This window comes from Tauraco erythrolophus, chromosome 1, assembly GCF_009769465.1.
Source record: "Tauraco erythrolophus isolate bTauEry1 chromosome 1, bTauEry1.pri, whole genome shotgun sequence".
In the NCBI taxonomy this organism is placed as follows: Eukaryota; Metazoa; Chordata; class Aves; order Musophagiformes; family Musophagidae; genus Tauraco; species Tauraco erythrolophus.
This window is the reverse complement of record NC_141465.1, coordinates 129,554,354-129,571,218: the sequence shown is the minus strand read 5'-3', so window position 1 is coordinate 129,571,218 and position 16,865 is coordinate 129,554,354. Positions and strand designations below refer to the sequence as shown.

The 16,865-nt window shown below is 38.1% G+C and overlaps 1 protein-coding gene across 10 annotated transcripts in view; it reads left to right on the top strand.

Moving 5' to 3' along the window:
• DLG2 (discs large MAGUK scaffold protein 2) overlaps positions 1-16,865 on the top strand; it is a 1,082,159-nt gene that overhangs the window by 843,362 nt on the left and 221,932 nt on the right. For all 10 annotated transcript variants that reach the window (XM_086614508.1, XM_086614488.1, XM_086614523.1 and 7 more), the window contains one exon: positions 14,521-14,623. In XM_086614508.1, the coding sequence (XP_086470634.1) occupies positions 14,521-14,623 (103 nt within the window). The remainder of the gene's footprint in view (positions 1-14,520; positions 14,624-16,865) is intronic.

Genomic DNA, 16,865 nt, shown 5'->3' with positions numbered 1-16,865 from the left:
TTCCACTTTCCCTTCTGTCTAACCTGAATCAGATGAATCAAGTTAACCAAATTTGGTATTATTTTCCTCTTGATCTAGCATAGCAACAGGATGTATTCATGTATGGCGAAACACAATTATCTTTTTTCCCCTGCTGCTTTCTGAGAATCAAGTAACTATGCATTGCGAAAGGACTACCAGACACATTCTGTGGGGTTTTCTGTCATGGGTTCGTGACATTATATATGGTTAGTTTGCAACGCTGGTATTTCAGCATCTCACGTCAGTACTGTCTCTGCTCTTTTATAAAAGGTTCTCCCTTGTAGGGGGAAGGTTATCTCTCATATCGATCAGATTTTGTCTTGTGCCTGTGCATTGTCCTGCTGTCATTTTTTGTGAGATGTTTGTTTTCCCTTATGAACAGTTTAAACACTTACTTAGTTCCTCCCACACAACTCCTACCCAACTTCTCGCTCACATCGGTAGCAAAAATACAATATGCATTTGAAAAAATATAATGTTCTCCAATTTCTACTGGAAAATGTGTGCCTATAGAGCAGGATAGAGTGTAAAGACTCTGTGCTTTTTTATAGCAAATGTTTATGTTTTATATTTGGTACAGTTATAATTGACCTTCAGGTTGACTTCCCTTACTCTGGTGCAGAGAAGCTTTCTGCTTTCTAATTTAAAATGGCTTTTTACTCATGGTAAAAGCAGTAAAACTACTTAGGGCAAAGAGTGCATTTTGTTACCTAGTTACAAATAGCATTTAGTTTTCCTTCACAGATTTTTTTTTTCCAAATTGCGACTGGCTTGGAAAATGTTTGAATCATCTCTATAGGGTGTGGAGTCTTTTCTCCATGGAGCATCAGTTTGTCACTTGTGTAATAGCATTAGGATTAGAACAGATACTCCCTTTGCCTTACAAGACTTATTTGTAGAGGCATTGACCATATCCTCAGGATGCTTATTTCCCTGTGGTGGTGTGGATGATACACGATTGTGTCCTCTGGCACAGCAAAGTCTATCAAATTCTGTGCCTTCAGCTGCACTTATCCATAAACAATCTCTTTATGTTTTTATCATTAATCCTGATTAGCCAATAGGAAAATCAATGATGTAAACTTGCTCTGTATTGATGTGTAGAGCATCATATGTTATTTATTGGGAATGTTAGTATATAATCAGGGATAAATACTGCATGGTAAGTGATATACATGAGAGATCTGTAAAAAGAAAATCTCTGGAGAGAAAGGAAGCTGAGAACACAGGTGGTGTCATATAATAATAGGATAACACCAGCTGGAAGGGCAGGTAGATTAGGCTCCTTAGGAGCAAATAGTGAATTAATCTAAATTCAGCGTTTGTTAATATTGGAAAGTGCAGGGCGTGTAACCCTTTAGACTTCCTCTGTAGCTAAAAGAAACATGTAGCTACTTCTGGAGTACAATTTACCTTGCCCTAAAGTAAACATTATACACAGATCAGATGACTACTGGGCTGTAAAAGTCTATGTTTCTTCTCAATGATTATAAAGAATCTGGCATGACTTCTCTCTATTGAAATGGATCCCATCCAAACTGACCAAATATACATGAATCTTTTAGGTGAGGAATATAGAAAAAGCAAGTATAATTCCAGATTTTATTCTGACCAGTAAGGTAGAATGGCCTGAAAATCAGAGAATGGAACAAAGCTTGCCTTTGAGTGACCATGTAGTGTAGTGGCTAAGTTTATGATTTTGTGTTGGAAGGGAATGAGGAAGTTCAGAAGAATAACTAACATGAACTTCAAAACCCGTCTGCTGTGCATTCAAAGCGATGTCGAAAATCCCACAGAAAGCAAGTTTTAAAATAACAGTTAATTCAAAAGTGGTAGCTGTGATTTTAAGAAACACAGGGAAAAAAGGAATGATAGTCAATGTAGTAACAAGTGAATCTCGGTACTTGAGAGCCTTTTGATGATATGAAACTCAAGTAATCAACATTGAATAAGTGGAAGCTAAGTCAAGTTACTGTGGTTTTAACAGTGTATAAATGTTAGGTAAAATTTTGGGACAAAGTCAGAAAAGCTAAATGTAAAATAGACTGTAACTAGCAAGGATTAGAAAAGATAGCAAGAAAATATTTGATGAGAGTAGAAAACCAAGCAATAATTTAGTTTCCTAAACAGTTGGAAGAAAGATTACTTAAAAGTGAGACGAAGAGAGTTCGAATGTTTAGTGCATTTTTTACTTTCATCGTCTTTGTAAAAGCATCAGCGATCATCCAGTTAAGGGCAGTTATGAAGAAATAAGGAGATAAGTCTTCAAACTGGAGAAAGCCAAAAACGAGCTAGAACTTAGACAAATGAGATGCTTAGAAGCCAGCTGGAATTAAATCTCCAATACTTAAGGAAGTGTTCAAAGCAGACTATTCAGAATCTTCTTCAAGAACTCAAGGAATATTTGGGAATATAGAGAAGCTTGCTGAATTTTCAGTGAATACTTCTGGAAGAAATAATCAGTCTATTTGCGGATTCTCAGAATACAGCAGAAGGAAGAGTAATAGTCCCTATGAATTTTTCCATAGTAAATTGTCATGTGTAGTTTCATTCCTGAAAGGACAGCAGGCACAGAATTGGAATAGATTGAAAGATGCAATAGATGTGATTTTTATCACAAACTTGCTGTCCCTGTCAGATGTCTTTCTGCATCTTCTCACAGTGGCAGATCTCAAGCTTCCAAAAAAATGTAGCAAAACAGAGAAAATCAAAGATACTGCCATGGCAGGATGATACCAATGGGAAGATCTGGGGCAAACAATGGGTCAATGCAAGCTCAGACATTGTGGATAACATTGGGAAGTTCTGGGATTCAAGCCTGAGTTAGAAATGGCAGTAGGTCTCTAAGAGCCCTCAACCGATTTGTGTTTATAAAAGATGGTGTGGGTGCACAGTGCTCTAGTTTTCCAGATAAGCTGTTTCACCCGTTACGATGCGTGCAGACATACGTTCAGGGCTTGCTGTCATCATAATGAATCAAAAACATTTCATGTGACAAAACTGAATCACTCATCCAACTTCCCTGTAGGAGAGGAGATTTTTAGAGGTGCAAAAGGCAACTGGACACCCGATGAACAGAAGCTGGGTACGAACACAACTTTATGTTTTTGAAAACACTCTCTTTTATATATTTAAAGAAATTGCTTATTTTAAAAAAAGAAAAAAAGTCTTTTTTTTTTCTCATGAATCTTTGGAGTTTAGAACCTATGTCAGGAAAGCCCTAGCATCCTCCTTGACCATAAAAATTCACTTCAATGAAGTATGAAATGTGTCACTGTAAACATTACCATCTGGAAATTCTTACCCTTGGAGAAAAGAGCTGGTAGCAAACTGTTTTTCAGTGTTGTTGATAAATATACATGATCTGATAGCTGGAAGTTGAACTTAGACATATTCAGCCTCGAAACATGATGCACTTGTTTTGTAGTCAGGGTAACTGAGTTATATTGTCATAGAAGCTCATAGACTTGTCACTTTGGGACTTCAAAATAAAATAGATGACTTTCTGAAATACAAGCTTAATGGAGCTTCTAGGGAAAAAATTACCACCTGTGCATGCTGGAATACTACATACATTGATGTCTATAGAGGTCCCTTTTGTCTTTTATTAATCTAGGAATCCATCTTCCAGCTGGATTTCTCTCTCTCTCTCCCCTGCCCCATCTTTCTGCAATCTATAACATATATTGCAATTGCCTTGATGTAGTAACTGTTTCCTGAATTAACTCAGACATTTCCTAGTACATGATCAGAACCTAATAAATTATACTAACGATTCTCATGAATAAGATGTCTCATTTTGCCAAGCGGTGTTAGCTATCAGACTTGTCAGTTGTGTCATGCAAACCTAGTAAATTAGCCTAGACTAAAGGCTGTGTATTTTTGCTGTGATTAAATCATCAGTTGCCTTAAAAACATTCATTTTACAATTGTCTCAATGAGTAGAAATGATCTGATGCCAGATTGCTTCCTCTTCTGCTCCTAATAGTTTAAGGAGTTCGCATTCAGTTCAAACATTCTGACTTAGCAAATTTTGGTTTAAGACTGTCAAACAGAATTATGTCACATCTGATACACTGAAGATTTGGAGTGAGCTTTACACCCCTCAGTGTAGCCTTACCGTCAACCTCACAATGAAGGGAAACTAAAAATACAAATTCAAAAGCCAAACTGCTGCTGCTGGAGAAAGTGGCTACATCCCTGAGATTTATTTATTCAGAGATATGCCCCAGGCTGGACTTTTGCCTTGTACTTAAACAGACTAGACTCCAGGCATCATTCTGCTCTACTGCCCAGTAACTTTTGGGTTCCTGAGTGATTAAAAAAATTATCATATGACATGAGGCGCAAAATAACAGAAATTGGCCATCCATTAAATAGGGTATTGGAGGGATATCTGCAATAATTTGTTGGAGAAGGTTTTGGAGATCCTTTTGAAAAAAACAAGATAAATATGCCCATTTTCTGAACAAGCAAGGCACCAGGACAATACCAACAGCAAACGATTTCCTTTTCATTGGTCTTAAAAAGCATGCTTTAGTTGAGAGTATGGAGCATCATCTGTTCAAAATGTCTGAGTCACATAATCCTAATCTGTAGAGCCAGAAATAAACTATGAATGTTGTGATTCAGGCAGTTTTAATATAAAAACGTAAGCACTGAGCACTTCATCCAGAGCTGAAGATTCCACTTAGCTACCATTCAACCCCTGATACATTGCCTCACAGTCAAGGGATTTAATACAGTATAGATTTGCCGTGACACAAGCCAATGGCCATCTCACCTCTCCCAGGCCACATTTCCATATTCTGTAAATGTGGAAATATGGAAAAACCTATCAAGTAGAGATCAAGGCAAGGATTTCAGTTTTTTCATTCCCTGCTAACTCAATTCTTGGAGTCAGACAAATCACCAATGCCCTTCTGTCTCTAAGCAGCCTCTAAAATTGTTTTACCTTTTATTTCAGTTCCTGAGTACCTATTGCTTATTGGCTTCAGATGGAATTAAGTTATCATCTTTGAGTTATAAGGAACTTGTTAAAATGGAAACTTTTGCTTCATTTCAGAAGCAGGGGAATTTCAATAATTATTTCTGCTTATACCATCCTTTGAAATTCAAATGTGAAACAAGAACCCTGCAGCATTACGAGCAAAACTGATCAATGCTAGTTTAGCTATATCCACATACTGGAAGGAAAAATACCTTTTAAAACTGTGTGGAAACCAAGGTATATGGAATAAATGCTACTGATAGCAAATAAATGCCTAAATGACCCAGGATGAGAGCAGGAGATAGGGAAATCCAAATGCTGAAAATAAAATCAAGGAGGAAGAGGATTATTTCAGAAAGGCAGGAAAGTGAATGGAAGTCACAGTCGTGTGAAGTAAAAGCTGTAGGAGGGAGGAAGGGCTGTTTGATATTTTATCGATTCAGAGTAGGAAGACAGCAGGAACTGCAAAGGAGACGGAACGTGAGAAGGCTTAAAAAGATGGCACTGTAGTGAGATCCATGAGATTAGGTGGTAGCAGAAATACAAGGATGTTCAAGTGACCACGCAGGAGGAGGGAAGGTAAAAAAGCAACAACTAGATTTTAATTTAAGAGCATTTCAACATAAATGAATATTCTTACTTACTAGGTATCGTGTTTGATGGATGAGTGTTTCATTTATAAAATTACTGAAAAACAATGTTTATATTTATTTATAAAATAATTTAAAAATATTGGCCTATGTTATTAGCTAGCACAGTACTCATATCATATTTTTAATTGCTAATAAAAGTTGTCTTAATATGTGAAGACTACCTGTGTGCCTCTGTCTAGACTCTACCATTTAGCAATGAGACGAAATGCCATTGATTACTTCCTAATTGCTGGATCACATCCAAGCCAGGTTGATAACAGAACTAGCTGATAGCTATTTAGTGACCTGAATGAAATAAGTTTCATGTCCATTCAGGCTCCAGCAAACCTATGTGTCCTTTTCAAAAGCTATCATTTAATCCAAGTCCAGTTTAAACAAGTTTTGAGGAATTCTGATGGAACTGAGGGGAAATGCTCTTAAGCTGTCACGGCAGTGAACTCTTCAGTGAAATTATTTCTGTCTCAAAGTTTGCCAATCTGGAATCATTCACAAAAGCTACAATCACATGGGAAGCAGATCTTCAATCAGAAGAGTTTCTGTACAGTTTGGATTAAAAAATAAGTCTTTCACTATGGTTATAGGCTTAACAGGTACCATTTGGAGAAACCTATCGTAGTGGAGGGTGTCCCTGCCCATGGCAGGGGGGTTGGAACTAGGTGATCTCTGAGGTCCCTTCCAACCCAAACCATTCTATGATTCTACGATTCTATGATTTGGAATGAGGCAGCGTGTGCAAGACACCTCTTCAATAACCTAATATTAATTTTCTTCCTCCTTCAAAAATGTAGTGCTTTGATACCTCTTTCAGCTGGTTTAGCTGCCTCCTTAAACTTCCTGGCAGAAAAAGACATACTAAATGATATAGCTTATACCCCCACAGTGGTTCTTGTTTCCCAGAGAGAGAAGGATTTGCCTCTAGAATGCCCAGATCATCAGAGCATAAAGACCAGCTTACTAGAGGCAAAAGTCATAACTCTAAGGTAGCAAGACAAGGAAAATTGAAAAGGTCATTGAAATTGCTGGCCCATAAAAAGAGAGAAGAAAGATGCTGGGCATGGAGGACAGCAGACATGACACGATATTATGTTTTCAGCGGAGTTCAGGATGAGACAACCACTGTGACTATATGTGCCAAACAATTTTAGCTGATCAGAAGAAAGTGCAGGCACAGAAGAGATTAGGAGAAGTAAGGAAAGTGAGAGAGAAGCAATAAAGTGAGCCTGAAAATTTGAAAGAAGCTAAGCTGGAGACTGAAGACTCTTTTCCCCCTGTGCATTTCTCCTTTCTATTTCTAAACTTTTTCTTCACTAGTAAGGCAAAATCTCTCCTGTATCAGCGTTTTTTCCCCCAGCATGCTGTTTCCTGTGGCCATGCTCCCGGTCGGGGTTCCCGGAGCTGTTGGCGGCGCCGAGCACACTCTGCTCCCTGCCACCTCCCTCCTACAGTGCTCTGCAGAGCTTCAGCCTCAAGCTGCATGCGTGGGCTTCACTTTGCAAAAAGATGGCCTGTCCAAGCTGGGAAAGATGGATGCTCAAGGGTTGTACTTTGGCAGTACGCATGAGTTTCTTAGAATTGTTGTACTTTTTATTGAATTGTAGTTGCCTGAGTTGTGTGGGCTGTTGTGTAGAATGATTATGCCACCTGCTTATGAGGAAAGTCTTCCCTAGATGTGTTCAGGGCAGATTATCCCTCATCTCTGTTTTTCCAATATTCTCTGTCTTGCTGGAAGATCGTGCTTCCATCACCTAAGGGTTGTTGCTCTACATTCCATTTCTAATGACTAAGCAGGACTGCTGGAGAACATGACTCAGCTTTCCTCTCATCTCTTGTTAATGTGCTTGAGGATGCTTAAGTTGACCTGCAAAGTTAAGGCAGATAAATAGGGTTCTTGGTGTCTTCTCTTAGTGCGAACAGTGACAATTCTGGATGAAAAGAGTTGCCTTTATTCAGACTTTTGTTTGCTTTTTCAGATACCAAAAGCTCTTTTTTTATGAGCTCAACAAACAAAAGAAGTCAGCCACAACTTGAAAAATCTGCTGTATTGTTTGTTCCATGGTAAAATGTGCCTTTTCCTCACCATTTAATTTACTGCATAGAGGCACGGTGCTATGTCAGTGACAGTTCAAAGAAGAAATGAAAATAAATCTTTTATGTTTCCTCCCCAGAGAAGGGATGTGTTTTTCCTTTCCTATCCAATTCAACAAGACATTCCAAGTGTTCCTTTAATCACTGTACAAACACAAAATAAGATGGCTTAAACAAATAAATGGCTAAATAAAACAGATTATTCCTCTAGCCTCTGTTTGAATGACCTACATATGAATCATGCTCAAGCATTCTAACAGAAGACAACCAGACTGTAGCAGGTCCTAAAGTGGCACTGTTCAGAATTGAACAAATTTGTGCTAATATGGATTATTCAGATATTTTAAGGGGAATATAACTCTTCCAATTTTAGAACAGTTCAATCTTTCCAAAATGTAAATGATATCTTCAACTTAGATTATAATTCACTATTTAATGAAGTGGATCCTGCTTTACTTTGAGTCAATGAATGCAAAGGCAATTACCATAATTACTGTGAACTATAGTTGCATCTTTTTCTCCATCTCAGTTTAGTTTTGTCTGTAGTTTTAAACTATGATCTTCCATTGTGGCACTTCTCTTTGTTTCTGAGCTTTCTAACTGCTTTTTGCTGCAGCATGCAGAAGAGAGAGACATCTGTATAAGCTGGAGGCTCTTCTTATTTCCATTATGTCAAATTCATTTTGGAGTTAGGCATCAGAAATTGTGCAGTCAAATTCATTCTGGGCCAGGGCTTCAGGATTGTGCAGTCAAGCTCAGAACAGCAGTGCTACTTTGCTTATTGTATAATGCTTCTTAAAGGAAGCCAGCCCATTTAATAGGAAAAAAAAACCCAAACAACAAAAAAAACTCCACCTTTGATATGTATTAATCTTTCTTGCACACACTTGCAACACTTTCTGTTTTTTTTTGTGGTTTTATACTTATTATTCTTAGCATAAGCTACATTAAATTAATCAAAAAGAGTAATTGAAATCAGAAGTAACAATTTGCAATGAGTTTAAGTCAGGGAAAAATATCTCCTCACACAATTGTTATGATCGAGGCATTGTCCTGGAGGAAGAGGAAGGACAGAGTATTATTTGATTTACCCTTTTAGAAACTCTTGTTCATTTTGGCCTAAGGGTAAGAATTTGATTAAAATGTGTAAATTAATGGTGTCTTTCATCAAGATTTAATGTTGCTACGTGGTTAGGGTTCAAGACTTGATTAAGTTTGCTTTTAAATATTGGGAAATAATACCTGGAAATCAAGTTAGCATCTACTCTTCTTGTTCTGTAGAAAGTCAAACTAGGTTATAAGTCTTTTCTAAATTTAACACCTACTATTCTGTAGTGGGATTCTGTCAGGTATTGGTAAGCAAAAGAGCATGCAAACAGACTTCTACCTACCTATTTGGCAATGTTTGATTTTTGTTCCGCAGCTGTGCATCTTCAGGAGGGAGATGACTATGTTGGCAACCTAGTGTAGTCAGGTTGTTTACCCGTTCAACACAACTTAATCTCTTTTATCTAGCTTGTTTGTCATCTTGATAAAAATTACAGAATATAGAACTGATGTGTTATTTTCTCTCTGATAATTTCTTTTCCTTGCTCTTTTTATTGCAGCCACTCAGATCTCTAAGTCCTCAAGTGTCCATTCCCATCTAAATTCTAGCAGAAAAGTAAACTTAATTTCAGAGAAATTAGCTCACTATAAGGTATTGTGTTTGCAACTTAGACAATCATTTCTTCCAGAAATGAGCGTGCAAAGGGCAGAAAGTAGTCAACTGCCATTTCAGTGGCTTCTTGTTGTTTTGTGGAAAAGTGAAAAATGTTTGTGTAACTTAACTTTGGTGGAATTCCTGTCTTATATTCGTATTCTTGATGCATTATTAGGGTCTTAGTTATTAGATCACATATATCATTAGATCACATATCACATTTTGCAGAGGAGAAGGAGAATAAGCATGTGGTTTCTTTGTTCTTTCATACGTCCTCTCCTTTTATCCGTAGAGATATTATTATGATTTATTAAAGATTTTAAAGCTTCATTTTCTGTTAACACAGCTCTTACAGACCACCACAATGTTTTTCTCTATTGCATGAGAGGCTTGTGTTCTCCTGAAGTCTAGAGTCTTCAAGCTTAAACCTAAACAAAATTACTGGGTTGTTTTTTTTTTTTTTCTGGGTCTTCTAATACCGACTATGTGACATCAACCATATCCACCTCCCCAGCTCAGGAGCTCAGGAAGTCAGGAATGTTCCTCTAGGTTTTTCTTCAGTTTATCCTATTGCTTTTTTCTAAGCCCTTTCTCAAGAACTTCAGATATCGAAAGGGAAAAAGACATCAATAAAAGTCAAGCTCTCTATTAAAGGAAAGTTGACTTGACTTTAAAATTGCCCTCTTTAGAGACACTAAATCATAGAATCATAGAATCACAGAATCATAGAATGGTTTGAGTTGGAAGGGACCTTAAAGATCAGCTAGTACCAACCCCCCTGCTGTGTGCAGGGACACCTTCCCCTAGGTCAGGTTGCTCAAAGCCCCATCCAACCTGGCTTTGAACACTTCCGGGGATGGGACATCCACAACTACTCTGGGCAACCTGTTCCAGTGCCTCACCATTCTCAGAGTGAAAAATTTCTTCCTTAGATCTAATTGAAATCTACACTCTTTCAGTTAAAGCCATTGCCCCTTGTCCTATCCCTATATGACCTTATAAAAAGTCTCTCTCCAGCTTTGTTGTAGGCCCCTTTTTGCTCCTGGAAGGCTGCTAGAAGGTCTACCTGGAGCCTTCTTGAGGCTAAACAACCCCGACTCTCTCAGATTGTCTTCATAGGAGTGTTGCTCCAGCCCTCGGATCATCTTTATGGCCCTCCTCTGGACTCTTTCCAACAGGTCCATGTCTTTCTTGTGCTGGGGACTCCAGAGCTGAACGCAGTATTCCAGGTGGGGTCTCACGAGAGCAGAGTAGAGGGGCAGAATCACCTCCCTTGACCTGCTGGCCACGCTGCTTTGGATGCAGCCCAGGATACGGTTGGCTTTCTGGGCTGCCAGCGCACATTGCCGGCTCATGTTGAGCTTCTCATCAACCAACACCCCCAAGTCCTTCTCCTCAGGGCCGCTCTCAATCCACTCTCAAGGCTGGGGTTTCCTTTATGGCATGATATAGGCACTATGTTGCCTAAACTTAAGGATTCTGCTTGGACATCCACAGTACCAAAGCTGTGACTACAGTGCTGAGTTGATGAGTAGTTGTAGTGCTGGTATATCTGTGCCCATGGCAGTGCAGCATCAAGTGCCATAACACCATCAGCGAGTAAAAGTAGGGCACCACACCTCTTTCATTCACAGCAGTAGCCTAAATTGTGCTCCTTTCAGGAAGTCTGTGTTCTCCACAGATGTTACAAACTACATCCTAATCAACATCATATTCCTCGTTAGGTATTTTCAGTGTTGTGCATTAAAATATATTAGGTTTTATGACACTGAAAGCTCTGATTATCTTGTTTGTCCTTTTAGAATGCACTTAATTATTGCCTTCTAAGATACTGTGTTCCTAGACTAAATTTCAGCGAGATTTTTCCAGGGGTCTATGGTAGTCTCTCCATCCACTGAACTTGAGGTGTATGTACACAACTTTGATGAAAGCATTTGAACCTTTGGCTCATTTTGTATTTGAAAGCTTCCACCAACCATTTTTGCAGACACTTCTTTCAAACAGGAAGATGGTACAACTGAGAACTCTTGTGTCAGACAAGTTATGAAGTTTACTATCTTACATTTGCCCTATGCTCAGAATTTGTTTTCAGGAGCATAAGAGCATTACTTGTGAATAAAAATATTCACTTCTCTTTGCACAGTTTAGACAGAAATTGTAAAAATCCCATGAACTTTGCACACTTCAGAGGACAGAAATGTTGTAGAAGTTTTCAGAGTCTATCTATCAGCATATGATGCTGAAATATATGAGCCAAAGCCACTAGTACATGGCAGTACCAGAACACCATATCATTGTTACAACTTATCTGCAGATTGTCTGTATGATTGTAACAACATGAGGATCCATACATCCTTATTCTCATAAGGCATTATGTTCTGGCACAGACATTTGCTTTGCATGTTTCTTTCTTTAATCTTCCAGCCTGCACTTCTTCTACAAGGTCTCTATCTTGTAGAGCTCCTTAAAATATTTTGCCCCTGTGTGTACTCTACCAGTCATCTCCCCTCCTGTCTGCTGAGTTTCCTCTCCTTGCAGTGGAGTCACACACCGTGGTGGTGGTGGTTCAGTACTATGCTGCCTGTTATACCCTTCATATGCTGCCCCGAAGGGTCTGAGATACATGCATGGATCAAGCAGGCATTACCAGCATGGTAATAGTATTCATGCTCTCCACTGCAGAATGCACATATGGACAAATTAACTCAAAAAAATCAGTTATTTTTCTGTAACTTATAATTAATTTCCTCTTTCACATCTTTATTGTGATTATATAATATGTCTTGTGTGCGTGGGGATATGGTAAGTCATGGGGTGTGGAGTAAGGTAAGGTTGGAATTGGTTATGTACTTCTGGAAAGGTAGCTCCACGTTTGTTTGCTTCCTCAATGTAAAGATAAGCCAGTGTGTAATTATTTTTTACATAATATGGAAAGATTGTAACAAATCATGCTTCTCAAAAACTCTAGGTCTTCTGTAGATTTGAATGATAATAAAATAGTATAGACAGTTGAAATTCAGACTAATTCTTTTTAGAAATGGAGAGAGCTGATTTTTGTCAATAAGATGACATCAAATATTAAATGATCACCAAATTGAGTAGCTTAAAATTTTTTTGAGGAAAGAAAGGATGAGTTGTTTAGGAAAAAAATGTGTTTTTTCCTTCCTTTTCACATAATTGAGGAAAGATGTTTTTCTAGGAAGGTTGAACTGGGAAAACTTTGATTCTTATGGAAACATATTTTCAGACACCTGAAACTTCAGCTAGACAATTATGTTTCTGTGTACAATCAAAAGTTCTTCAGCATAATGCAGTCTTCTGGATCAGAAACTGTGGGATCTCCTGGGTTATATATTATTGCTATCACAGATTAGTTTTTCTAAGAATAATAGTCTAAATACTGTTCACATACCAGTAAAGACTAGATTTTGTCATGCAAATAAGGAAGAAATTTTTTGCGATGAGGGTGGTCAAACATTGGAGCAGGTTGCCCAGAGAGGTGGTAGATGCCCCATCCCTGGAAACATTGAAGGTCAGGTTGAATGGAGCTCTGAGCAACCTGATCTAGTTGAAGATGTCCCTGCAGGGCAGTTGGACTAGATGACCTTCAAAGGTCCCTTCCAACCCAAACCATTCTATGATTCTATGGTTTTATGATAAATAAAAGAATTAAACATGTTTCCAGAGCATCACATTCTCTAAAATTTGGTGACAGACAGCAAGGTAAGATGGGCCAGTTTCTAAATGCAATTGATCAAAATAAATGTATTCATAAAAGATTCAACAGCTGTTACCTGTAACATTCTATAGAATCAAATTTATTTTAGTAAGTCTTAAAAATGTGTTAAAATTTAATTAAAATCCATATTTCAATATGTTCTTAACTGTCTTGTGTTAGTGCTTGATAAAAATAAACACACAAAAAAGTTACTATTGCTGAAAATTTAGTGCTTCTGTTTTGGCCTGTTTGCCTGTGAAATCTATGGCATTGTTCTCTCTCCTCCCCCACCCTTTCTTTCCTTTCTTTTTTCTTTTCTTTTCTTGAGCAGTCAGAAATGGATTTCTGTCCTTCTGAGGTTTTTTACATGTCAAAAGTTTCCTGTTCTTCACTGAAACATTATGTAGTGGAAACATTTAGAAGTGAGGAGGAAAATCAAAAAAATAAAGAAATAAAAGAAATCTCACATACTTTCATGGAGCCGGACACTAACGCTCCCGCTGAAAAGCAAGATTCAAATTACTGGAACGTTTAATAATTCTCTGTACAAATTCTGTCTCTTACTTGGAATGCTGCTGACAAAACATTTAATATCACAACTACAAATCAAAAGAGTTCTGAAACTGCCTACAAATTTTACGGGTGGATTCCCTGCTTTGTTCTACTCTGTTCCACTTCCACTACTTATGCAGCAAAAAAATTATCATTAAGTCAGAGGAAGCCCATGGGGAGATCTGTCAGTGTCAAACAGCCAGAGGTGGCAAAGCTGTACCTGGTAGTGACTCCTTTGCTGTCATGTGCAAGATACAGAGATATTTCTAGGCAATAAGAGGAGGAGTTGCATGAAAAGTATGGGGTAGGTGGGGTGTCTTTTCTAGAAGTTCTCCAACCATACATTTTTGTTAGAGATGCTCTGTATATCTCCAGGTTTCCCTGATTCTACAGACTGGGCTTGTAGAGTCTGGCTGAAGGAGCCGTTTCCTTGCTTTGCAGTATATTACAGTGACCTTCAAGCATCACTGAAAATGTATCTTTTAAACCTCATGAAGAGATTACCAAAAATGTAAACTCAGTAGAGCAGGAAACCCCAAAAAAGCAGTGGTCAGAGACTATGAGCGTGCATCAACTATGGTGTGCGGTGTTAGTGCAGATCCTCTTGGCCAGTCACAGGTAACATCCTCTCAGCTTTTTTGATCCTCTACTTTCACTTTTGCATCTGAGCAACCTTATCTTTACATCCATTAGATATTAAAAAAAAAAAACCACAAAACAACAACAAAACAAACCCCCTCTATCTTTCTGCTTGATGTTGAACTACTCAGATCTGTTGTTGTTTGCGTTCCTTCTGCAGGTGAACGGTATTGATCTTCGAGGTGCTACCCACGAGCAGGCTGCAGCCGCGCTGAAAGGAGCAGGGCAGACGGTAACGATCATAGCACAATACCAGCCCGAGGGTAAGCGAAAAGAGAAACTTAAAAGACATATGGTAAAAGATAAGTGCCTGAAAGCCACCCATTTAATGGGATGGTACGTAGATAGCACTTTTCCCGGCTCTCATCAGAAGTCATCTGGAATGAAAATTCAAGTGGCAATTCTATCCCAAGGAAGTGGCTGTATTTTTAACACAGGCTTTGCTTTTAGAAGTATTTTATGCGACTATAAGAATTAACTTTAAGCGTGCATATAAAAAGACAGTAATCAACACTTAGTTAATCATGTTATTTTCATAATTGCTTATTCTATGTTCTTTTCTGTTCTCCTTCTGGAGACAGTGCAAAGGATAAGAATGAACAGAAATGCCAGGAATATCTGAATTTGCTTCAGACAGTCAGATCAGAATTAAACAAAGATAAGCTCTTTCTGCCAAATGCATAGAGCCTCCCCTTATTACTTCTGGATGGTGTCCTTGTACCTCCAGGGCAATTAGCCCCAGATACTTAACAAGTATTTACTAGAGAAAATGGCATATTTCTAGATAAAAGCATCAACAGGAAATTCAGTAAGATAGAAGACGTTTAGGGTGGGATGTGTCTCATCTAGTTTTTGGTGTCTAATATTTAGCTTTTTAGAGTTTAAACTAGTTTCAGTGAGAAGAAGTAGGCATTGATTGATTTTTGAGCCCAGAGTTAAGTGGCAGAACTCCTTCTCGTTGTCCATGAGCTGCAACCCAAATGACTATCTGAGGCTCTCAAGGAATTAATGAAAGGATTACTTTCTGGTAGGAACTCAAGATGGTTTTCCATCTTTCCAGGTGAATCCAGCAACAGCAGGTGTCTGTGAAGACTTGCTGGCACTGTTTTATCAGTTTTCAGTAAACAGCTCTAGCTCAGTGCATGAGGCCAGTTATAACCCGTCAGCACAAGTTGTTGATTCTGCCTGATTGTGCCCAGCCCAGGACACACGTAGGTCTCCAGTGAAACAGTACAGCTCTAATTACAGTATTTTTCAGAGGCACTGGGGAGATGAATTAGTACTGCCAGAGTTTATCCAGCACGATGCTTTCTTTTGTTTCTCTAGATCCTGATGATAACACACAAAGAGAAAAACAGCTGGTATTTTAGTCAAACTTAACAGTTGTGTTTCAGACTCAATATCATGCATCCATTTATTGGTTTATCTGCGCTTGAGTCACCAAGCAGAATAAATTAGGCCATGCTAAGAAATGTGCAGATGAGAGCAAATGAAATTGCAAGTGTCTATCTTTAGTTAAATAAATGGAACATATTAATACAAAAATGCATAATAAGCAGAGTTCTTTCAAAGGAAAAGTATTGAAATGCAATTCCAATACAGATAGCTATCTGCACTGGATTCTGAATAAACCCATATTCCCATTAGTTCCAGCAGTCTTGTTTGCTGTCTGGTGATTTTATACTGCAATTATCACCATGGTGTCTTGAGTACTTGTAGCAATCACTGGCATTTCGGAGTTGCTCTATGTCATTGTTAATACACAGAAAAATACATCACTTGACACATTTTTTTCCCACTGCATTTGAACTTTTAGTTGACATATTTCCCCCCCCTGTATTTTACCATCTCTGTAATATGTCAAATTCAGTTATGGTGGACATGCAATTCAAATGATGCTGAAAAAATCCATCAAGTATTATATTGCATATTTAGTCTATTTTTCCGAAAACACTGCTCCATTCACCAAAAACCCTGTTGAGGGCAGACTAGTCCTAATTGCCTCACTTTTTGTCACAGCCAGTTTTCTGTTTCACCCAAACCATTCAAAACATACTGAAGAGAGTGGAGTTGGTGAAGATCAGCCTGTTTATAGGAAATGATTGAATTTTTTATGGTAGTGAAAGTCCAGTATGTGTTGTCTTATGGCTGAAGTATATCATTTTAATCTGAGATGATGGTTAATGCAAACTGTATAAAGATAGATATGAAATGAAGTATTTCTTTCCTTAAAATTTCCCTAACAGCAAAGAAATACGAAACACTTTTTAAAAATAGTTATTTAAATAACCTTCCTAGAGAATTATTTAAGGATTTACAGGTCACACAGAAAGGCAAACACACAAATATTTATCAGCATAAATATTCACTTTATTCTAAAGATCCTGCACAACACTTTCTGTCCTTTCTCTGTAGTTTGTACCTGATGTCTTATTCACCATATCTTATCTCGATGCATATATTGGAACACAGTCCAAAAATACAGTCTTAAAACTGTACAGCTGT